The following is a 24,307-nucleotide window of genomic DNA, read 5'->3' as shown; positions in this document are numbered from 1 at the left end:
GATTTGGTGTAAGATTTTGTGTAAATTAGTCATGGGGCAATCCTGCTATTGAGTCATAGGCAGAATCCCACTAAAAATATAAAACAAAAGGTAGTCATTGACACTGTTTTTATGATAGTATTGCTTATGATAACAATTACAGTAATCAGGAAAAAGCATTTAAAGAGATGATATGGTAGGACAGCTAGAAATTTTAGTCTCGACAGACTAAGTAATAAATGTTTTTATTGAAATGATATAAATCACTAGTTAAGAATTTATTCAGGGGGCAGCTAGATGGCGCAGTGGATAAAGCACTGGCCCTTGATTCAGGAGGACCTGAGTTCAAATTCGGCTTCAGACACTTAACATTTACTAGCTGTGTGACCCTGGGCAAGTCACTTAACCCCAATTGCCTCACCAAAAAATAAAAAAAAGATTAAAAAAAAGAATTTATTCAGAGAACCATCCTACTTTATGCTGGTCACTGAACTAGGAACTATCTTTGAATCTAGATTTCTTCTTTTTCATAATACTTTCCGCTTGCATATGATAATATGATTATTATTCCATGAAAAAGACACTCTGGCTTTTCTTTTAATGTTTATAAAGAAAATTAATTCTTTTCTCTAATCTGTAGCAAAATAATAGATTACTCTGCCAAAAAGATTTAACCATCTAACAATTCTGTTAAAGAAATATATACATATATCTTTTGACCTATAACCTCTTCTAGCATTGCTTTGCTATCTTTAGTGGTGGGTTTTTGTTTTTTTGGGGGGGGGTGAGGCAATCGGGGTTAAGTGACTTGCCCAGGGTCACACAGCTAGTAAGTGTTAAGTGTCTGAGGCCGGATTTGAACTCAGGTACTCCTGAATCCAGGGCCGGTGCTTTATCCACTGCGCCATCTAGTTGCCCCTATCTTTAGTTATTTTAAGACATAAATGAAACAGTGTCTGACTTGTTGTATCCCTTTTGAAGTAATTACTTTTTCTATACACTATATAATGACAACCATAACAACAGCTATATCCATATTAATTTTTAGATTCAAAGCAAATCAACCAAATATACTAGGAAAAAGTAATGAAACAAGTGTAATGAATATCACGAGGCATTCTGCAGAAGGGTTAGCTCACGAAGTACTTTTGCAATATTTGGCTTCTCAAACAATACACTACTACACAAAAATATTAGACAAATGAAGAGAAATGAGAGACATCAAACAAATTAGATGTTAAGAACTGGTGTTTAATTATCCTTGGAAATTTTAAAGTAGTGAAAGTAAATGAAGTTGGGAAAATTGGCTAGCAGTATGGCAAAAAAAAATCCATATTTCACACACATTATATGCTATGTTAAATTCTAGCTAGGTGATAGACTTAAACATTGAAACATTTATGGTAAATGTAACACAAATTTATAAAATCCTTAAGGTGCCAACAAAAGTATTCGACAGAATTACCTAATCTGATACCTGTAGAAGATAATGTAAATTTTAATAGCTTGAGAAATGTTCAGGTTCACTAATAATCAGTAAAAAATTCAAGTTAACATCAGTATGCTATCTGATATCTAACAGATGCAAAAATCTAAAAAAAAATTAATATAAAAATATATGAGGGCTATAGAGTAAAGGATTGAGTTACATGGTGCTATATATTAATTTCATGTTAAAATTGAATTTGGGAGAGAGTATTATGGAAAAATGAAAAGAAAAATCATAGTTTGGGGGCATGCCCAAATATTACTGTTAACACCAAGTTATATACATTAATAGACCTTTGTAGCAACATTATTTCTTATTGCAGAAATGTTGAAAATAAGTTCAGTGCCCAGCAGTTGGGGCATGGCTAAATTAGTCTTATATGGCTATATTATAATACTGTATGGTAATATCAATATTGATGAACCTGGCAAATATGAAAAATTTAGAAAGATTTTCTATTAAATATCAACATTAGCAGAATGAAAAGAACATAGTATAATTTATACATAAGTATATTGAATACAAAAGAAACAGGAAAACTTTCATAAATTATAAATTACTTTGATAATGCTCATAAAATAAACATTTTGTTGGTTTCTTTGTTTAAAGTTTAAATGTATAATTTTTTTATTCACAGTGTTAGTGCTGTGTTATCTGTTGGTATTTCATTCTCACTGACTTCTCACTTAAAATTTTTGAGAGTCAGAAAATGGGAAAATATACCAGCCTTCTGAATACATTTAAAGTAGGAGGGAAGACAGTGAAAATTTATGTTGAAAAAAATTTTAATGTCACCTAATGCATCCCATATGTGAATGAAAATTCCCTTTCAGAATATACTGGAGCAAGTTGCCATCTAAGTTGAAGACCTCAAATAAGAAAATCTACTGCCTTCTGAGCCAGCCCCTCTTACTTTAGACAGTTCTAATTTTTAGAAGAAACATTCCTTCTGTTTAATGATCAGTTATTTTGTGGTTTAGATCAGGGGTCCTTAACCATTTTGGTGTAATGCATTCACCTTCATGGAGTAATATTTTTGCATATATAAAATTATATTGAAATACAATTATCAAAACTTTTTTAAGTTTTAGTATGAAAGACTCCACTTTAAAGAACTTTGGGAGGAGCTACTTTTTATTAAAGAATTTGAAAGCATACGTTATAGAGTATGAATTGAAAGAACTCTAGAAAAATACTTGTTCTCAACTCTTATGACCAAACTCTATAGCATCAACAATTAATTCATTTACCCATCACTTCCTAAGGAAGCCTATTCTACTTGGGACAAATTTTCAACTTGCTGGCCTTTGAAATACTTGAATTTATGCTGATTCTTTTCCCCCTGTTAGTTATTACATTTTTTAAGAATGGCATGGAAAAAGAGACCTTCATATATGGTCTGATTGGGGAGGGTTAGGGTGGAATACAGTAGAACTATATATCATCTTACTTGCTTTTAGAATCCTTTTTTTTTTTCTTAACAAAATATCTCTTCTCTCTTTCCTCTCCTCTCCACCTTCCCTGACATTGTACACAAAGAAAAAAAGTAGATTGTGTTCATAAGCCATGTTAAAAAATATTTCATTCAGTACTCTGAATTTTTTCATGTCTCTGTCAGATTGTGGGCAGTGTACTTCATTCCATCAGTCTTTATTAAGTGCCATTTCTCTACCAGGTACTTTGCTGAGCTTCTTTATCTGTTCTTAGGAATCATAGTTTGTAATTTCTGATGAGTTATAAATTCCTTCAAAGTTGTTTTTCTTTACACTGTTGTTAATTATGTACAAGAAAAAAACACTACTTTTAAAAACACCATAAAAATAGGAGTATACAAGTAGTATCTTTCTAAAATGAAGAGCCCACATTTTATTTTTATATTAGCTATCACCTTACACTTCTGAGAACTTTTCTGCATCCTTTATAACGGTCTGAAGCTAGTATTTGCTCCTGTTAATTCATGGTTCATTTATTAAATTTCTACCATGTACATCAGCCACTGTGAGCAGAAGATAACAAAGACAATTGCAGAAGCCGTGACTGTATGGTTTGTCTTTGTCCATCTGGTAAATTATACTGAACATGTCCATTTATAACTTTTTTTTTTTTTTGGTGAATGGTTGTCTACATCATTCTTTTTCAAGAAAACCAAGTAAATATACTTCTTTTTACATTTATCCATATTAGATTTATTATTATTTAGATTTAATTATTTAATATTATTTCATGGTTGTGGTAGCTAGGTGTGCAATAAATGACATTAGTGTCCTCCAGTCCCACTTTTCCCATTGTACTGTCCATGTGAACCAGGATACATCTGGTATAGGTACTCTCTAAGACTCTGAGGTGCATAGAAATTGACAGCTTGCACTGGTAAAGGTTATTCCTCAGAATACCAGTGATGTGACAGGTTCAATTTCTATCCCTGTCCCTTACTGAATTTGATTTATCACTTTAGACTGCCAGTGTTTTTGAATTCTTAACGTCGCCATATTGATTTGACATAATAATCTCCCAAAATGAATATATGCCTTTTAAAAAAAATCTTCAATACCTTATTAATATGAAAGAGTTGATTGAATTAGCCCTGAGAACATAAAGGATGAATAGTCTCACTAGCATAGTGCAAAGTATACCTTTAATAAGAATATCAAATGTCATAGGAATTTTATCTGTTAAATATTATGGGATTAAAAGTTGTACTTTTTATAAATTTGAACTCAGATCTTTTGATTTCAAGTGTAGTGTTCTTTCTGCATTGAATTGTAGCAAACAAGAATTGGAGAATAATATCCTTTTTAACATGTGTTAATGTTTGAAGAAGGATTTATATTTCCTCTGTATTGATTCTACTTAACTGAACCATTCAAGACAATTTACAAAACTTGTTAACCTCTACAGTCTGTTTTATTAGCTAGGAAATGTATATTTGGATTTAAGCAATGAAGAAAGATCAGAAATCCCAAATACTAGAATGTTACGTTGATTAAGTGCCAGGTGCTAGTTTTTCATGTATTTTGATTGGTAGTACCAAAATAGAGAATTTTAAAAATAAAAATAAAAGTTGAGACTTAAAGTAATAAATTTTAAAAGATAAGCTTAGGAGCAGCTAGGTGGTGCAGTGGATAAAGCACTGGCCCTGGATTCAGGAGGACCTGAGTTCAAATGTGGCCTCAGACACTTGACACTAGCTCTGTGACCCTGGGCCAGTCACTTAACCCTCGGCTGGGAGGGGAGCAAATGTGTTCTTTTTTAACTGTTAATTTTTGTGAAAGGTTTTTGAGGCAAGTTGGTGTCATTACATAGAGTGCTTGGCCTGGAAGAGCTGAGTTCAGATTTTGCCTCAGACTCTACCTGTATGGTCCTGGGCAAGTGACTTAACCTCTGTTTGCCTCAGTTTTCTCAACTGCAAAGTGGAGATAACAATTGCAGAGTCATATTAAATTCAATATTTGTAGAAAGTACTTATAGCACAGTACCTGGCATATTGTAGGCACTAAAATATGCTTGCTCCCTTGCCATACTTGTTTCTCCATCTCTGCTACAACTCCCATTCAGTGAACTGTGAAATAAATTGACAGTTACTAAAATGTTATATGAATGACAGTCACCCAGCAAATTTAGAAGGAAAGGAAAATGGAAAAAGCAACATGAGCAGAGTTTTACAAGAAACTGAGAAAAATGAATTGTTGGAATTTTTCAGGAACTTTGAATGGTTAGCCTATTGAGAACATAAGACTGGGTTGGACAATAAAGTTAAAGTAGTGTATGTATGGAAATGTCCCTTAGTGCATAGAGAATCCAAAGTTATATTTATAGTAAATTTTCCATCATTTGGCATATTGTACTTTACTGAGAAAGCTTAGTAATAGGGATCTTGAAATTGCATAGCAGTATCTCCATTTCTTCAGCATACATTTATTATTTCCCTTCCTGTTTCTATGTCCTCAGTGTCAGAACCACTGAACTCAGTGATATTATCATTTGAGATGTATCTTACTGCAATAGTCTTAAGGGGGTCATAGTTTTTAAGTTCCTTGAAAGCCAGAGTTGATAGTTTGAGTTGTAGTGCATTACACTCGTCCTCTTGATTTCCATCTCAGAATCTATAATACCCACTTATGTGAGTCATATTGTCTTCCATGGCATTTTCTCCCCTTGGACAGTAATCCTAATAGCCAGTTCAAGTTATTGGAACACAAGACACCTGTGAGTCTGCACCAATGGATTTCTATAACACATAAGGCATTCCAAATGAAGATATGAACTCCTCAATTGGACATGCAGGTTGCTTAAAGGAAATCAAGTACATTCTGAGAGGCCTAAAGTAGGTGTGGTTGAATACTCATGGTATCTAGGTCATCATGTGGATATTATTGTATGGATCCACAGTCCATACATAAGTCATGGTAAAAGCAACAATAGTAACAGCCTGCATTTCTATAGCACTTTGCAAATTTTATTTTATCTTCAGGATAACCCTAGGAATTAGGTGTTAATTATCATCCACATTTTACAGATAAGGAAACTGGGGCAGACAGGTTAAATGATTTGCCCATGAGATAGGATTTTCTTGGAGATTTCCAGCAAGATATACACATTTATGTCATAAATGAGTTGTCTAGATTGGTTCAAAAGGAAGTTTTTTTAAAGAAAATGATTATGGCTGAGTCAAAATTTGTTCAAGGTGAATAGCTAAACATTAGTAATATAGGAATGCTATCCATAATGCTTATTAGCATGCATATTCATAATGGCCACACTAATATAATAGAGTTAGTACCTAAACATTCAACCATATAAAAGTTATCTGAGGGGGAAAAAATATGATCTGACTTTTTAAAGAAAACATTACAGAAAACTGATTTTGTCCAAAAGGAAAAGAAAAAAATACTGTTTTCTTTAGTGGCACCTCAGACATCCCATATAAGGCCTTACAGTATAGTTGTTGACTCTGCCCCATGCCCATTTGCATTCCCAGATTTGAGGTAAAAGGCTAAAACTCATGAGCAAACTTGGGTTTTCCTTCAGTGGTCCAGGGATTGACTCATTTACCTCAAAGCAAAGCATTTGATTAAATAGCATAACATGATCAGTAGTAAGGAATCATTCCCTCTATAAACTTGTATTATCTTCTCCCACAATTAAAATATAGCTTCAGTTGGAAGAGCAGTGTACACAAAAAGAGTATACCACTAGGGAGGTGTGTACTTGGGAAACACGTGGCTAAGGCAGTTGATGTTTCTGATACTTCAGATCCTTGTTTCTCTTTTAAGAAGAAAATTTTTTTCTCCTGGCCTTGCTCTCTGCTTGCCCCAGTATCTCTCCTGTAAAATGCTGACATAAATTGGGGAGGAGAGGTGAGAAAGAAATTCCTTGGACCCTAGAAGAGGTGCAGAAGAAAAGGTAGATTCCTTCTCAAAAAGTTGGATTCTGCATCTGTAGCTGTCTTCCAGAAATGACTCCCATCAACTTATAGAGCCCTGACTTTTTAGATATAGGCCAGCAAGGGTGTTTGGTCATTTAACCTTACATTTAGTTAACTACTTTGATTCCATCAAAATGATGTCTTCCTAAAGGAACAAGGAAGTATTAAGCACTTTATATTGTATCTACAAGCTGTGACTAAAATGACTTCTAGGTTTTTGCTTTTTATAGTATCACATACCTTATTCACTAAAATATAATAGTTCACCATCACCTCCAGGATAAAACATAAAATCCCCCTTCCCCCTTTCCCCCACCTGGCTCTGTTCAGTCTCCTTACAACACAATAACCACTATCATCCGCTTCCCCAGGTACTGTGCGATCCAGTAACACTGGGCTCCTTTCTGTTCCTTTTCACTGTCTGCTGCCCTAATTTGGGTGGTTTCCTTCCTTATGTCTACTCCTGGCTTCAGGAGTAGACATAAGTCTCAGCTAAAATGTTTTTTTTTTTTGGGGGGGGGGCAGTGGTGGCAGCAATTGGGGTTAATTGACTTGCCCTGGATCACACAGCTAGTAAGTGTTAAGTGTCTTGAGGCCAGATTTGAACTCAGGTCTTCCTGACTCCAGGGCCAGTGCTCTATTCATTGTGCTACCTAGCTGTCCCCAAAATCTCACTTTCTATAGGAAGCCTGTTCCTCTGTTGATTATTGCCTCTTTATCCTATATATAGCTTGATTTTGCTTATTTGTTTATATTGTTACTCTCATTAGATTGTAAGCTCCTTCAGGGCAGGAATTGTTTTTCTCCCCTGTATTCCAAGCACGTAGTAAAGAGCCTGACACACAAGTCATAATAAAAAGTCATAATAAGACCGTTAAGCTCTTTCATCCTTTATAAGGTAAAAACTGATTTATGAAAAATCTGAAATCACTTCACCATTTATAAAATGCAAATGGGACTATCTTAATATTGTTTCTGTTAACTGCTCTTTTACATTCTGAAATGCCATCACTTAGGCTTGGAGGAATTCGGTTGTTGTACTCATTTACCACCACCACCACCATTACATTAGTGTTTTTTCTGTCTTTACATTCTCTTCTTTTTATTTTTCTGTGAATAATATGTGCAAGTTGAGAAGGGAGTGTATTACCGACCTGGGTAAGAGGGTGGGCAGCCAGTGCAAAGGCACAGAAATAGGAAATGGTGAGAGTCACGTTCAGGGAATAGCAAGAATGGAAGTGATCCTTATGGAGAAGGATCCTACTTCTAGGCAGCAACAGGTAAGCCCAAGAGCAGTCCTAGAAATAGCAGGCTTTCCTTTAGATACCACTCCTAAACAGCCCCTTGTAGTTTGGCTCCTGTAGCCATTACTCAATAGACCCGTCATCCCCATCCGCACTAACATCACCCTTAGCTCGGCTAGTTTGTTGGCCTTGTGCAACTGCAATGACAAGCAAGGAGAGGCAGACCTGAAAGTCTACCAGCAAGGAATGCCAATATGGAATAAGGAAAGCATGCCTTGTTCAACAGAAATGAGATAGTTAACAGGCAGTTTTGAGGTAGAGGAACAGACTATTAGAAGATTATATTTAATGAAGTAATCCAGGAACCAGAAGTGTGAAACAGAGAGGTGTTATAGTTAGAAGGGTATATAGATCATTTAAATACAAAGAGGAAATAGGTGAGTTCAGTAATTAGATCTCACATTTAATACAAAGTCATGGTATAGTAGCACATCTTAATTGGTTATCTACTGTACCAAAAAGAGAGTTGTTGTTTGTTCAGTCTCTTTCAGTCGTGTCTGATATTCATGACCCCATTTGGAGTTTTCTTGGCAGAGATACCGGAATGGATTGCTATTTCCTTCTTCAGCTCCTTTTAGAGATGCAGAAACTGAGGCAAATGGGTTTAAGCCCAGGGTCACACAGCTAGTGTCTGAGGCCAGATTTTTGCTCAGGAAAATGAGTCTTCCTATATCTCTAGTTTGACACTCAATTTCCTCATCTAAAAATACTGATATGGATAACCTAAAAACAAAAGTTATCCAAAAAACCCCAACATTGTTTTTTTTTGTTTTGTTTTGTTTTGTTTTAGTGAGGCAATTGGGGTTAAGTGACTTGCCCAGGGCCACACAGCTAGTAAGTGTTAAGTGTCTGAGGCCGGATTTGAACTCAGGTACTCCTGACTCCAGGGCCGGTGCTCTATCCACTGCGCCATCTAGCTGCCCCACCCCAACATTGTTTTTTAAAAGAAACAAACAAATTTTATTCTAAATCTGATTTTTGTTAATGGGGAGAAACAGTGTTGGAGGGTGGAAATGATGTAGAATCTTTTTCTGTTTCATTTCAACAAACATCAACCACCAGTTACATACAAAAACATAATTCCTGCCCGCAAAAATAGACAAAGTGAAGGTAGCTTAGAATAAGCTGACATGTGCCCTAAATTGTGGAGGAGCAAATTTCAGATGGTTTAAAAGGAAAATAATGTGCAACTGAACTTAGCCCAGGAGACATGGGAAGCTCTAAAGATTTAAAATTTGAAGACTCAGAAAGCCAAAGCCAGTGAAGCAAAAATGAGTGCTGTCTAAAGGAGATTGTTGTGGATGCACAGGGATCTCATCAACTCAGATTTTTAGGTGACTTAAAGAAAACTGAAGCAAGAGTGGGGAATAAGAAAGCATGGTACATAGTCTTGTAAAAAATAGCTGCAAAAGTATATTTTATCCAAAAAAAGGGTAATACCTCTTCCTGGAATCGGTGTGATGGTTAATGATGACAGAGAATAGGGAGATCCGATGACCAGTTTGGGTTTTTTTGTTTTTCTTTTTTTTAAATCTCATCAAAGTGAATGATCTTTGGACCATAAAGTATAACACCAAATCTGGATTAATAGAGTAAATTCAAATCATGTGGCTCAGATTAATTGTATCTCCTGAAGTGGCTCAAGTTATTGCTGAGTCAGTAGTATCTTAGAGTTCATTTACAACAGAGGTACTGCAGGACTAGTGAAAGATAGTTGAAATAATTTGGAATGTTATGCCTGGAGGACAAAAGACTGAGGTGAAAGAGGATTGCAATTTAGTTACTTGATGGTGGTGTGAAAAAAGAATTTATTTTCTTTTGTTGGCTTTGGCATGAGAAATGGAAGTGAAGGAGGTAAATTCAGACCCTAATATAAGGAAAATATCCTAAAAATTATACTTATCAAAACCTAGAATTGGTTAATTAGCCAGGTGATAGAATTGTTAAGCAAAGTTTGAATATTCACTTGTTGAGTATTTTGCAGCTGGGTTTGTTTTTTTTTAAATAAAGGTCATTGTTTAGGCTAGACTAGATGTAGACTGAGATCCTTTCTGACCCAGAAATTGCGATTCTTTTAATTTTATACCTACTGTTCTCTTCATTTGATTTTTCTTTTCCCTGTTCTTTTCCTCCCCCTCCTCTGTTCTCTCCTTTTCTTTAAACAATAAAAAAATTTTTTTTTTTTGCTTTTTGTTCCTTATTCATTTGGGCTGCCAGGAATACTCAGCAATTTCTGTAGATGTTGTTTAGCTTTGTGGAAGTATTTTGGTGATATGCAGTGCTTGGAACTATTGATTTATGTGTTGTCCTTAGGGCAGATTAATTTGAGCTCACGAGATAGTTATCTAGACCATTAAAAAGCAAAGGAGAGGGGCAGTTAGGTGGTGCAGTGGATAAAGTACTGGCCTTGGATTCAGGAGGACCTGAGTTCAAATCCAGCCTCAGACACTTGACAATAGCTGTGTGACCCTGGGCAAGTCACTTGTGAGCATGTAGGCGCGCGCGCACACACACACACACACACACACACACACACACACACACAGCAAAGGAGAAAAAAAGTCAAAGAAAATCTAGTTATTTTTAGGTGGCTCTAATAACACATTTTTCTAAAACGCTTTAAATTTGTCAAATTTAAAATTAAATTTGACCAGTTTTGTTGTTGACCTCATTGTAGAGGTGGGTAAGAGCCCTCCAGTGACTTGCCCAAGGCCCTATGAGCAGTGGGGTAAGTCATGCAAGAGGGGGTCTCCTGGTTCTAATCCTTGGCTTTTCACCTTCTGCACTGTACTGCTTCTCTTTCATGCTATATGGAAGCAAAAAATCTGCAGCAGTAGGAGCTTTCAGATGAAGGATCAGTAAGCATAACATTAGAGAGAGGGGAGTAGAGCAATGATTTAGTGAGACAGACAGACATAGGAAAATGTTTCTATAAATTTCTTGAGTCACTAAAAGATTTTCTTTTGGCATTTAATGGAAAAGGTATCAGAGTATGCTGAAAGTGATAATTAGTATCTTCACATTGCCTACCATTTCTGTCACTTACTCTTGTCTTTTCAATTTCTTTTTCTTTTACTCCTTTATATGAATTGAGGCACTTTCTCTCCCCACCCCCCCCCCCCCCCCAAAAAAAAAAAAAGTACTGTAGCGAGGGGCAGGGTACTTTTTGGTAAACTCCATAGTTTATAACTAAATAGGAGGCAGCATGGTGCAGTATAAAGAACTAGGTTTGGAGTCGCAAGCCCCAATTTTTAATTCATCAATAACTACTCAGTGACCAAAGCAGTGCTTTGCATATGGTAGGTACTGTACAAATATCTATTGGATTAAACATGTTATTGACTTAAAATATGATTTATACTATACTCCTTAGCAAATACATGCAAGTAAATTGCTAAAAAACAGTGATATCTTTTGTCTATTTCAGGGCAATTAAAGCATTTCAGGAGGTGCTTTATGTTGATCCCAGCTTTTGTCGAGCCAAGGAAATTCATTTACGACTTGGGCTTATGTTCAAAGTGAATACAGACTATGAGTCTAGTTTAAAGGTAGGTTCCTGGGTTCTATTTCCCTACCTTCAGATAAAATTGTTATTTTGTATAGTTTTTTAAATGTGCTTAATGTTGGAGTTTGTATTGGCAATTCAGAAGCTGTTTTAGAAATTTAGGTCGTTTACCTAGCCAAGAACTAAAATATTCAGAAACAAGAATTTTAGCATCCCTTATCATAGCAGCATATAACCAGTTGTAGAAAAATATTTGACTTTGATTATCAGGAAAATGTGATTTTTCGGGGTACTAATATTCCACAAGTCTTGTTTGGAAATATGTCAAATATTTTAGTGTAAATTAAATTTTAACAGAAAATTTTAAGTTTTTAAGGGCTGCATTCTTTTTTCTTGGGTTCCTATCTATGATCATTATCCAAAAGCACTTATTGAACACTTAATTGCCTTACATGTATTTGCTATTGTGATGTTTAAAATCTAAATTGTGGTAGCCTTAAATTAGAAGCTTTAGCACCAGTCCTTGGGCATTAAACATTTATTAAAGTATACAGATATTCCCATGGAGTTTAGAAAGTTAAGAAAAAAGCCTATTTAGCCTAGAGTTCCAGCCTGGTCTGGTTCTTCCTCAAGTCCTCTGCCACAAGCCTGCTTCAATCACGAACTCTCCAGCAAGCTGATTGTGGAAGCTTTTTATAGGTCTGGAACAGAGGCAGTCCTTACACACTGCTTCAAGCTGATTGGTTGGTGTCATCCAAATCCATTGGTTTTGAAGGTGTTCTCAAGTTGAGTTCACAGTCTAGCTTCTGAGAACAATACCCTTATGGGATAGCCAGGTGTAATTACAATCCAATTAACTTGAAGTAGGCTTAATCAGCAGTCAGTCACTCTCACTTGATTCAATCAGTATAGATTAATCTCCAGGTGGGTCTTTGAGTATCTGCTAAATCCCATTATTTCATCACATTCCCCCCTTTGTTTCTTCTAGGAACAGGTGTTCCTTGATGAAACAGTAAAAAAAAAATAAGTCTTTGGAAGTCTTTTCTCAGTTCTTTTGTCTTCTTGGAGTGGTAAGATGTCATCAGGAGGAAGCTGGATTCTGGTCTGGAAAGCTGGATTCTTCTTCTTTAACTGTTTGAATTGCTGGATTTTTTACTAAACCGTAGCATAGCTTTGTCATTGATCAAATTTAATACATTCCATTACATTCCCTCCTTTATATAATAGAGGGTTGAGGTAGTTATGCAATCTATAACACTTCTTACCACCATGTGTCTGGATCAAAGCCAAATTTAATAACGTGTTCATGACACCTGAAGATGTTATGGAAAGGTTATCATACCACATCTCATGGTTTCGAGACATCCAGTAATTGTGCTAGGCCACAGGTGGATGGATTCTGACCATGCTATCAGACTTAGTGAAAGAAAAAGAAAACTTTTAGAAGGGAGAGAGGAAGAAACTGGACTGTGGTCTATATAGTTGCCATCATAAGCAAACCATAGATTTACATGTACCTGTCTTTCCTCCTGTTGTACATATATTCTCTACAGGGCCTATATCAAACTCATTGTAAGAGCAATTAGTCTCTGAGATGATAAGTTTCCATAATTCATAAATCTCATATTAATTTCACCAAAGACAGTATGATGGTAAAAAATGCATGTTATGCTGCATAACTGATGATGTACTTGTAATATATACAATAATTCCAAACCATACCCACAGTATACATAGTCACAATGACATGTAAATGATAAATGAATGTAAATGACTGATTAATATTTGACATTATTACATAATGTTCTTTTAGCAAGTAAACACATTATCTTATACATGAATTCTCTATCTAGTATGACAGTAACAGATACTTAAAGTGATAAACAATTTATCAAAAAGAAATAAGACTCAATATTCAATATGTCCATTGATAAATCAAGCAATAGGTTTTAAACATAATACCATAAACAGACTCATTAAACTTATGGTTCAAAAAAAACCAAACAAACAAAACAAACAAGCGGTTTACCTGCAGAAGGAAAAGCTTGTTAAGGTTAAAGTATTTAAGCAGTCAGAATTTGGGGTATGCCACATTATTTTAACTGGTTCCCCAATTTGAGGGTTACATTACTCTGGGGAGGTAAATGGACTGGCACAAGTGCATTCAAAAAATCCGGATCTGGGAATATGCTGCTTTCATTATCTATGTTCCATTCCTCCCCTTCATCTTGTCAATCCTGTGCCCCCCCTTTTAGGGAGTCCACAGTTACCCTGATTCTGGTTCTGTCCTTCTGTTCCTCCCTGATAGGGTTTACGGTTATTCTAATACTGTCTCTGTATCCCCCTGAAAAGATTTATATCCATTTTGATTCTGCCTGTAATACGGCCTATAATTACTCCGGTTGTTTCCTTTCTGATAAAAGTTTCCAAAATTATTTCGATTTCCCCCAAAGAATTCCTCAAGGCTCTTGGTCATTGTCCTCTTAAGGTCTTGCTTTCTAGTCCTACATTCCCTCAAGTAATGTCCTTGTTTTTTGCAGTACTCACAAAGTTTAGGGGGTTGATAGCGATTTTCAATTGTCCAGTTTCGCTGCCTTGTTGTTTCCTGTACTGGAGCTAAAATGTCCTGTCTGTTCCTTTCTTCTCTCTCATTTCCTTCGTAAATATATGTTGCTATTTCTTTAAGTCTGTCAGGACTCAAACTATTCCAGCCAGGACATTGCTTTTTAAAATATTTCCCAATTTCTGGTAAGGACTGGTTTACAAAATGAGACCAGATAATATGGGCGTCTCTGCTGTCTAATGGGTCTAGTCCAGCATATTGCCTGGCATACTTACACAGCCTGTCATAGAATCTATTAGGTCTCTCATCAGGTCCCTGAACTGTATCTATAAATTTTTTGCCAGTTATCAGTCTTTCTAATACAGGATTCCATTGCCTTCAGCAATGTTTCTCTTGCATCTTTAAACATATCAAAATGCCTAGGGTTATTGGGGTCCTAGTCAGGGTCTTGAATAGGCCACCCAATATCAACCTTTCCCATGGCTTCCAGGCCGTTTGCTGCAGCTACTATATCTGCTCTTTCCCCTGGGGACAGTATTGTTTCCATAAGGTCAGTAACATCAAATTCAAACTGGCCAACATCTCTGATTAGTGAAGGTAAAGCTAGAAAAGGGGAACTTAGGATGTTTAAAAGATCCATTTGAAATTTAAAACAGCCTATACTTGGCAGTACTTTCCAATTTAAGGGAACAGGGGAGGGGAAATCTTACCCAATCAGAAGATCAGAAGACAAACGTTTGGTTTTCCTCTTTGTGGTCAGCCAAACTGTGATGTTTAAAATCTAAATTGTGGTAGCCTTACATTAGAAGCTTTAGCACCAGTCCTTGGGTATTAAACATTTATTAAAGTATACAGATATTCCCATGGAGTTCAGAAAGTTAAGAAAAAAGAAGTCCTGCCTAGAGTTCTAGCCTGGTCTGGTTCTTCCTCAAGTCCTCTGCCACAAGCCTGCTTCAATCACGAACTCTCCAGCAAGCTGATTGTGGAAGCTTTTTTATAGGTCTGGAACAGAGGCAGTCCTTACACACTGCTTCAAGCTGATTGGTTGGTGTCATCCAAATCCATTGGTTTTGAAGGTGTTCTCAAGTTGAGTTCACAGTCTAGCTTCTGAGAACAATACCACCTTATGGGATAGCCAGGTGTGATTACAATCCAATTAACTTGAAGTAGGCTTAATCAGCAGTCAATCACTCTCACTTGATTCAATCAGTATAGATTAATCTCCAGGTGGGTCTTTGAGTATCTGCTAAATCCCATTATTTCATCACACTATAATTTAAAGTCGTTGTCTTTATGTTTTTTAATTATAAATGTTAGGCACACAGTACTGATGATGACATATGATAAATATCCAGTTCAATAAAACCATAGAGCCAAATGTAAGTAAAGAGTACAGCAGTACAGTATTTAGGTCATTAATGCTTCAGCATGGACATATAGGGTAGATTAAATTAAGGTGTTGACAATAATGAAGAATTCTAGAATAAGTATTATATTTTTTAGGGCATGAATGAAAATGCAAGAAAGAGCCTGTGACTCTAGAACTGGCAAAGACTTTATGGCTTTATTTCCTAACAAGGCTAATTTCTTTCCCACATCCTTCTTTTCCTGCTAATAATTGTCATCTATTCTTTCTCATGTTTAAACTTTTCAAAAAGGCTGTCTACAATACGTACTTCAGCTTTTCCCTCTCTTAAGCCCATACAGTCTGACTTCTGACCTTGTGATTCCCCTAAACTGCACTCTCCAAAGTTAGTAATAATCTCCTAGTTTCTAAATCCAGTGATTTTTTTTCTTAATGCTCATTTTTCCTCCTTGATACTCTCTTGTCTCTCAGTTTTTGGGACACAGTTCTCTCCTGCTTCTCTTGCTCTATCTTATACTGCATTTTCCAGATTACACTCTCTAATTTAGATTCTGTTGTGGGCCCTCTGCTGTTCTCTATCTTACCTTGGTAATTATCTCCTATGACTTTAATTATGATATCCTAATGATTTTCAAGTCCTCTACTTCTTTAACAAAGTAGCTTTTAAATCTTGTATGATCCTGCGATTCCACATTATTTGGTTGCTTTTGAAGTATTCTCTCTCTATCTCTCTCTCTCTCTCTCTCTCTCTCTCTCTCTCTCTCTCTCTCTCTCTCTCTCTCTCTCTTTCTCTCTCTTTCTGGTGAGGCAATTGGGGTTAAGTCACTTGCCCAGGGTCACACAGCTAGTAAGTGTCAAGGGTCTGAGGCTGGATTTTAACTCAGGTACTCCTGAATCCAGGGCTGGTGCTCTATGAAGTATTTTCTTTTTGACCTGCCTGGGAGCTTTTATTTTGGGATATTTTTCAGGAGGTGATCAGTGGATTCTTTTAATTTCTTGAAATATGTATGTTATCTTATACTATTATATCTATTGTTTTAACTTTTGTGATATTGTTTCTCATTGTCTCATGGAGTTATCTTATACTTACCCAATTCTGATTTTGAAGGAATTATTATTATTATTATTATTAGCAAGGCAATGAGGATTAAGTGACTTGCCCAGGATCACACAGCTGGTAAGTGTAAAGTATCTGATCCTGGATTTGAACTCTCTAGATTCAGGAGGACCTGAGTTCAAATCTGACATCAGACACTTTGACAAACAGTTGTGTGACACTGGGCATTTCACTTATCCCTTGTTGCCTCCCCCCCCCAATTATTTTCTTCAGTGGATTTTTGTGCCTCTTTTACCATGCTGTCAATTCCCCATCATAATTTTTTTGCTACAGTTTTTCCTCTCATTTTTTTCTTTAACTTTTTTCCGGGAATTCTTTTGGGCTATGTCCATTTTGTTCTTTGAGCCTTTGCTTATAGCTATTTTCCTGTTGTTGTCTTCTTCTGAGTTTGCCTCTTAATCTTTCCCATCACCATAGTAGCTTTTAATGATCCAGTTCTTTTGTTGTTTGCTCATTTTTCCAGACTTTGAACTTGAGGTTCAGCTCTGTTCACCTGGGGATGACAGGGGGACTGTCCCAGGTTTCAGGTTTTTTTCACTCTGATTTCACAGCTAGTTCTGTGGGTCTGTTAGATTTTGGTTTTTCCCAGGTGGTGTGATTGAGGGAGAGGAGTAATCACTGCTCTCCTGTTCTGTGCTCCAGTCTTTACCCAGGATGGGCCTCTCCTCCTTTGCAGCCTTAAGAGCTAGTTCCCTTATTGACCCTGGACTGTGACCTTGCTCCCCTACATCTATCTGCAGGCACTAGTGCTCCTTTCTGTCATGGACGACCATGTCTGAGTTGGGAGTTAGTTCTCAGAGCTAGTGCTTGTTGCAGCTACCTCCAGAACCTACCACTGGTGTTGCTACTTAGTTAGGCTCAGGTCACAGGTCACAGACCTGTCCTTCTATACTCCTAAGCTGTCTTTGGCTGGAAAAATATCTCACCCCCGACCATTTCTTGGCTATGTTACTGCCAAATATGGCTAGGTTGCTGCCTCTACTTCACCTTGTTGATTGTGTCCTGGAATTCATTCTTTCCCTCTAAACTCTCTCTTTCCCATCCCCACCTGCTACCTTCCCTATGACTGTAGAGTATCTTCATTCTCCTTTCACCTACTGAAGCAACTTTCCTAAAACACCGCCTGGCCATGTCACCATACCTATTCAGTAAGGTATAGCAGCTCCTTGTTGCCTCCTGGAACAAATACAGAGTGCTCTGTTTGGCATTCAAATCTCTTTCTAACCTAGCTCCCTCTTTTTTCTAGTCTTCCTAGATGTTATTTTTCACCACATAGTCTTTAATCAAATGACACTGGCCTCTTGGCTTATTCACAAATAAGACAATCCATCTCTCAGGTCCTAGTATTTTCTCTGACTTTCCTCTATGCCTGGAACATTTTCACTCCTATCCACCTACTGACTTCCTTGACTTCTTTTAAGTCTCAAATAAAATCCCACCTCTTCCAGGTTGCCTTCCTTAAACCCTGGTTTGAGGCAACATGGTGCCTGTCATTTGATGACATTTTAATTAATGCTTTATATTACATTTATTGGTATTTCTGTTGTATTATTTAAACTGCTATGTAGGGAAGTGTTGTTCAAGTAAGGGATACTTTGTGTGGAAAAGGCATAGTTGAAGAGGTGAAATGATTATGATTCAGGAAATAGAAAGTATAAAGGAGTGGAGCTGACTGGGGACTTTACATGAGGGAAAGTGTGTCTACACCCCATGCCTAGCTATAGTGCAACAGTGAGGCAGTCAAGGAGGGTTTCATGTATTTTCTTGGGTTTTTGATTGGATTTTTGAATTGGCCATATAAATAGCCTCCAGTTAAGGAATAATGTTTAATGTGAGATTGTTTAATTTCATATTTCAAAAGAAATAAAAAGTATTAAAATGACATTTTACTTTGGTTTTATTTCTAAGGTTATAAAATTTCTAAATGTTATGTATTACTCCTGGACTCATTTTCTAAACCAACACTGGGTTATTGTAGGAGGGCATATGAATTCTTAGAGTTTTAGGAGATCGTTGTAAGTACCTAGGGTTTCTATTACAGTGACATTCTGCTATCACTATATCTATTTGTAAAAATCTGACAGTACAAAACCTTAAATGATGGCCTTGTCCTTGCTACTGCTGCTTGGGTTGGCCAAGGATGGCAAAGTCAATGACTGTAGCCTCAGTACAATTCAGGGGAGAAATGGGGGACATAGCCTTGGTTATATTAGAAAGATGGGATGAGGATGACCATCACACATAGCTCCTACTACACCAGAAGATATACAATAAATAGGACATTGAAAAAACTGTAGAGTTCAGTGTCAGAAAGGGAGCTTGTGGGTTATTGTTCAGTAGTGCAGTTTTCTGCTTTTTCAGTGTTTCTTGTGGATGAAATTATACTTGTCAACCTAAGAATACTTGAGATTTAAAAAAAAATTATGCTTATATATTTTTGTGTGTGCCAAGATAGAGCCAAGATGGTGGAGGATGCCATAAGACAATTCTTACAGCTACATAACCCACAAAATGACAAGGTGAGATCATTTTCCAGCCAAAGTCGGCTTAGAAGGTGGGCAGGAAAGGTCTTTTGTACCGGGGTGAGAGTGGAGTCCAGTCCCGGGACGCACCAAAACAGATCCAGTCCCAGGCAGGCTGCACCACAGAAAGAGACCTCTGGAGCTTCTGAATTGGTTGCAGCTGTGGCTACTTCTGAAACTTAGCTCACAGTTAGCGCTTAGGTGGAACTCTGTTGTATTGCCCATGCTGGGAACCAGGAAGCAGCCTTTAGTCATGGGCCCAGTTCCGGGAGGGGCACAGACTTGCCACAAGCTAGCATCCATAGTGAGACAGAATTCTGTTTCCAGGTTAAAGAGCAAGCAAGCCTGTGGCTATTTACAGACCAGAGCACAGGCCAAGGTAGTGAAGAATCTGCTTCTCCTTAAATCTATCCACCTGGGACCCCTTGAATCTTGGAACAGTGCATCCTGCAGGTAGGGCCCCACTTTAAGAAGGAGTTAAAAGTCAAGATAGAAGCTTGCAAAATGATCAGACAAAAAGATGTGGACTATAGAAAGTTTCTTTGGTGACAAGGAAGATCAAACTACACCCTCACAAGAAGATAACAAAGTCAAAGCTTCTACATCCAAATCTTTGAAGAAAAATATGAATTGGTCTTAGGCCATAGAAGCGCTCCAAAAAGACTTTGAAGATAAAGTAAGAGAGGCAGAGGGAAAAGTAAAAGAGGTAGAAGAAAAAATGGAAAGGGAAATGAGGGTGATGCAGGAAAGTCACGGGGAAAAAAAATCAACAGCTAAAATAAATTTGTAATAGCAAAACCATTTGTTTTACTCAGAAGCCCCATCCTTCAGTATCTACTAATCATTAATACAAACTAATTTTACAAAGAATGGTATAGGAAGGAAAACATCTGTCTAATCTAGAAGACAAGTTTGGATTGGAACCATACTTACTTGAAGTGTTTGTCCTAGGACTCCTTTCCTCCACTGGAGGATTTCTTCTAAGTTCACTTCTGTATGTGGTATAACTAATGGAAAAACTCAATCCTTTGATCATTGATCATTTATCTTCTTGTTGGATTGAGTCAAGCAGATCATTTTCTATGGCTGCAGCATGGTCTTCTAACTGGGCTACTTATGCCACTGTCTTGAGGACTCTTGGATGAATCTTATATTATCACCAGTCACCTGTACACTCTCATAAGATGATAATTATTCGTGAAAGAACAGAAAAGATAAAACAGACAAAAGTTGCAAGTGTTCTTGGCTGCTGTTGTCTGTTTCTTTGTGACCCCATTGGTCTCCTAGCATGTCAAAACTATCCTTGTGTTTTCTTGGCTAAGATACAGGAATGGTTTGCCATTTCCTTTTCCAGTGGATGGAGGAAAATAAAGGTAAAATTGCTTAAGCGGAGTCATACAGCTAGTTAAACGTTTGAGGCCGGATTTGAACTCAAGTGTTCCTCACTCCAGGCCCAATCCACTGAACTATCTACATGCCACCTGTTCTTGGCTTCTGGGCAGTTTCTGGCAAGCTCTCCTTGTCATTTGAAAGCATCCAGGAATGAGACCGATTTCTCTCACCCAAAGCTTTTGTCTGCACATTCAGTTCTGGATCCACAGGCCATTAAAAGGCTGTTCATCTTCTGATAGTAATCAGTCAGGAAAGTGAGAGCATATTTTGATTTTCTCTGAAATAAGAGAAATAGCCCCTCTATTATATGCACTGTAACCTTTATATAGATTGGAACCATGAAGTATATGTTTTATATGCAGTGTGGACTAAGCCGTCAACAAACATATATAAGGGAGAAAGGAACTGTTTAGGTCATCTTATTCAAGACTTGACAAATTCAATTTGACAGATTGTTGTGAGGCTTTCCAGTTACTACTTTCTATCTATATTTTTGATACAGTCTTGCAAAAAGCTGCATTTTTCAGGTTATTATGCTAATACATTTCTACAAATACACTGTGTCTTGGCTAGTATCACAGGCAAGTAATAGCAGACTTTCCTGGGAACTCTTCAAACTTAGCAACTTGTGCTGTTCTTTTTTCCAAATGGATGATGAAATAGATGTGTGGACCAGTGAATGGATCTGCTTGCTGTGTCTATGAGCAGAAGCAAGCAGGCCAGTTAACCTGAAACATAATTTGTGAGAGAGATTAATAAATACTTGGCTCTAGACCAGAGCCGTTTTATAAAGGGCTTTAAATGTCAAACAAAAGTGTTTATGTTATTGTAATTTTATTAACAAAAAGTAACCTGTATGTTTTTGGTTTCTCCCAGTAGAATGTAAGCCCCTTGGGGTGGATACTTTCTTTATACTGTGTTCTATCTTGTCAATTTTTATTCCAAAGGATTAGTGAGCCAGAAGACACTGGTCATATTTGGTACATATCACACCAAAAAAAACCAATCTGGTGACAGTTTGACAATCTGGTACCCCCTTGAAGATCCACTTATAGAACTTTTTGCCTGAGATCAGGTTCTTTGTGAAGAGACCATAACTTTTCCTCCAAACCATTTGAGAAAATAGTGAAATTTTAGACCTGTATTGTCATTGAATACCCAGTTATGAGGTCCATTGTTGACACTGAGGTTTCCTGTCCTTATACCTTCTCCTTTTGATGTAACACACTGGCTATGTAGAACTTCTTACTGGTTCTTCTCAGGTACCTGATTTAGAGGCCTCAAATTTACTGTCATATTTGTCTTTAATCATCAATTTAAAATTATATCAACACATTTAAAGCAAAACATCCAGAAGACCAGGACTCACTTCTAGCTCCAAGGCCTCAGACACTATTCCTCACTGGGAAAGAAGTTCACTCTTCTTTGGGTGTGCAACATCCATTATCATCTTATTTTAAAGGAAAAGAAATGTTTCAAAAAATTTCAGCAAGGCCCTTGAAGGACTAATCATCACCAGGTTGATTTTTCAAAACCTAATATATTGCCAACTTTTTTTCATGGGTTGATGGCAAACTAGGTGTTCCATCAACTGGTAGTTACTTTCTTCCATCTTGTGCCTAGAAATTACCTACCTACTCTTTTAATCCATATAGCTTGAGTCACCATCTGCTGAAGCAAGAATCTCCTTTTCTTGCTACTATTGAGTATTTTAACATCCTTATCTGGCACAGGCCGCCCTCCTCTTCATTTATTATTATTATTATTTTTTTTAACCAAAATCCCCATTATTTTTCATCTGTTATCAAACTCAGTTTCCATCTTATATTGACAGAAATCTTGTATTTGCTGAATGGCTATATTCTCTAGGGAAGGTAACTATTCTCTCAGTCTTTTATCTAGTCTCTCAAATCTTTTATCATACTTTGCCAGGATCAGTAGGAGGGAATAAACCTTGTTTTTCACTACCATTTTTAACCTTCCTTGTCCTGCCATCATTTTTGTAACCTTTTAATTTTTTTTTTTTTTTGAGACACTGCCTGGGGAGGTGGGGTGGCGGAGCCAGGGAGAATATGAGTGTTACCTAATATACCAATTCCTCATCCTGGTTACCTACTCTCTGACTTCACTTTACCCATACATACCATTATGGTCACACTTTGGATTTCGCCATAATTCATAAGTACTCAAGTCTTTAATGGATAAAAATTCTGATGTAACCTCTCATTTCTTCATCTTTCTCACCTCACCTTCCCTAAAACATTTTTCTTTGACAGTCTCTCCATCCCTGCTCCAATTTCACTCTTCTCATTCCATTTTTTAAATCAATCTTATATTGTCATGTCAGTTCAGCTAAACTCTCCTTCTACTCTTGACTTCCCTCCCACCTTGTCCTGTTGCTTCTTATTTCTATTCAAACCTCAGCCACACAATCTTCATCCTATGTTCCTACTCCTATGCTAGAGGAATGGAGCTAGAGGAAATCACACAAACATTCTGACTGAATATATTTTAACATATTACCCTACTTCATTTAAGTCCTCATTGCCCCAGCAGTTCTTTTATTCCTTCCTGGTTGATTTATCTCATTCCCCACAGAATGTATTCAAAACCATCATTTCTTCAACTAACCCATACTTCCTTTTCTTTCACCTTGCTTCTTGCTTTACTGAAAAAAATTGAGGACATTTGATATGAATTCCCTCTTCTTCCTTTTCCAGTTTCCTTGATATCACCCTTCCCACCTTCATCCCCAAAGAAAACAACTTCTTTCTCCAGTCTCCAGTTACAGTGAGGTGGCTCTTCTTGCCAAAATCTATGCCATGGCCTTCCCCTATCATCTTTACAATATTCTAGCCGTAGTCATCTTTTCTCTCTAATCTTAAATCTCTACTGGTTCTTTCCCTGCATTTTTCTAAAATGCCTATGTCACCTCTATTCTTAAGAGAAAACAAACTTTTGCCCAGTGTCCTCCAAAACGATCCTATATTATATTTCTCACTTAGCCATATTACTAGTTTACAGTTGTATACAGGTACTCTCTCCACTTCTTTCATTCACTCCTAACCTTTTGAAGTTTGGCTTTCAACTCATTACTTATATCTAAAATTGCACTGTCTATTGAACTACCTACCAGATTTGGTGGTCTTTTCTCTGGCATTGTCCTTCATCTGTTTGCTTAATTTGACACTGTGAACTACACTCTCCTTCAGCTTGTTTAACTACTCCTCCTTTGCAGTGCTGCTTTATCTTCCTTGTCTCTGCTGTGCATATTGCCCCAGGCTGTGTCCCTGGATCCCGTGTGTGTGTGTGTGTGTGTGTGTGTGTGTCTCCCTTCTCTTTGTGATCTCTGCTCACTGGGTTCCAGTTATCATCTCTATGCTCGTGACGGATTTTCATTTTCTCTCTCTCTCTCTCTCTCTCTCTCTCTCTCTCTCTCTCTCTCTCTCTCTCTCTCTCTCTCTCTCTCGCACATGCACACACACACACACACACCCTTGAGCTTCAGCCTTTCCATCAACAATTGCCTGTTGATTTTAAACTGGTTGTCTCAGAGACATTTACAACTTGGCATGTCTAAAAATACTATATTTACCCCACAGACCTCCTACTTTTCTATCATATTAAAATCTTAATTATCCCCCC

General features: G+C 37.1%; 1 protein-coding gene across 5 annotated transcripts in view; it reads left to right on the top strand.

Moving 5' to 3' along the window:
- Positions 1-24,307, top strand: part of KDM6A (lysine demethylase 6A) — a 272,112-nt gene that overhangs the window by 130,700 nt on the left and 117,105 nt on the right. For all 5 annotated transcript variants that reach the window (XM_043993008.1, XM_043993006.1, XM_043993005.1 and 2 more), the window contains exon 6: positions 11,625-11,745. In XM_043993008.1, the coding sequence (XP_043848943.1) occupies positions 11,625-11,745 (121 nt within the window). The remainder of the gene's footprint in view (positions 1-11,624; positions 11,746-24,307) is intronic.

Source organism: Dromiciops gliroides, chromosome 3 (genome assembly GCF_019393635.1).
Source record: "Dromiciops gliroides isolate mDroGli1 chromosome 3, mDroGli1.pri, whole genome shotgun sequence".
Classification (NCBI taxonomy): domain Eukaryota; kingdom Metazoa; phylum Chordata; class Mammalia; order Microbiotheria; family Microbiotheriidae; genus Dromiciops; species Dromiciops gliroides.
Note: the sequence above shows the minus strand (reverse complement) of the source record. Positions and strands in the feature narration are given on the sequence as shown.